We start from the raw sequence: 1,038 nt of genomic DNA, 5'->3' as shown, positions 1-1,038 counted from the left end.
GAGAGACTTAAAACATTTTTGTCTAGTAATCATTTCAAGTTTGTCGAACCATCCACATAAACAGCCAAAGCTCTGTAGCCGAGCATTCATAATACCTTGAACTTGGTGTGCATGTTCGTAGATATTCCAGCTAAAGTTCTGAACAGGCGTGTTCCCCATATTCAACTGAGTGCATGTCATCTCTTTCGGTTCATCATATCGTTGATACACGCTGGCTGATTGATGTTCATCAGTTATAGCATATTTGGACATGTATGTGTCCAATAATGGCGAGAATCCTTTGTTAAAGTTTTTGTCTGCTCGCATATACTGCATTATTCTTTGTATCTCTGGATCCATATCGTAGTTTGTTCTTGTATCTTTTTTTAGATCAGCTGAATGTTCAGTAGTGGGCAGATCGATTGGTTCAAGATGTGATGGACTGGTTGTCTCAAACTGTGAATATGAAACGCGACTTGGATATGGTGAATTGATCGGCTCAAGATGTGGTGGTTGAACTTGATCGGGATGTAATGTCTGGCTTTGTAGCAGTGATTCTCTTCGATACTTGTTCTGTGGCTCGTAAACGCTTGTTGCTGTTTTTGCTTGTGACACTACCGTGTAACCACCAGCAGTTGATCCTACTGAGTTTTTCTGCTGTATCAACATTGGTTGTACTGTTTCCTCCCTTCTCCGTTTCAAACACCTAGTAGCTTCAAGATTATGGCTGCTGATACGATCAGAATATCCAGTGCGACTTTCAGCATCACTGGAAAGAAGTGGAATGTAACTTTTAACGTGTGACTCAGACATTTGCATCATATCTAGGATATCATTAGCAATCGAACTGGGTATACTTTCTGTGGAAGTGTGTCCAGTTAAATCACGTTGGTTATTCACAGTATGCATTTCTTGTTTATTCACATCCGCTTCTCCAAGGTAGCTGTCACACAACTCGTCTATACTACTGTTATCGTACAGATTATGTTGTGCAATGTACGCCTCATTCGTTCCCTTGTTTTGATCCTGGTTTGAGCTGCCATTCCAACATGCACAATT

At 40.7% G+C, this 1,038-nt stretch overlaps 1 protein-coding gene across 1 annotated transcript; it reads right to left on the bottom strand.

Annotated features, from left to right (window-relative positions):
- Positions 1–1,038, bottom strand: VCUG_02702 (uncharacterized protein; the record flags this gene model as incomplete). The annotated part of the gene is made up of 1 exon (XM_008077521.1): positions 1–1,038. A coding segment is annotated over one exon (1,038 nt), but the record flags the coding sequence as incomplete, so codon positions are not given.

Source organism: Vavraia culicis, assembly GCF_000192795.1.
Source record: "Vavraia culicis subsp. floridensis unplaced genomic scaffold supercont1.172, whole genome shotgun sequence".
Lineage (NCBI taxonomy): Eukaryota > Fungi > Microsporidia > Pleistophoridae > Vavraia > Vavraia culicis.
The sequence above is the reverse complement of the archived record's forward strand: the minus strand, read 5'-3'. Positions and strand labels throughout refer to the sequence as shown.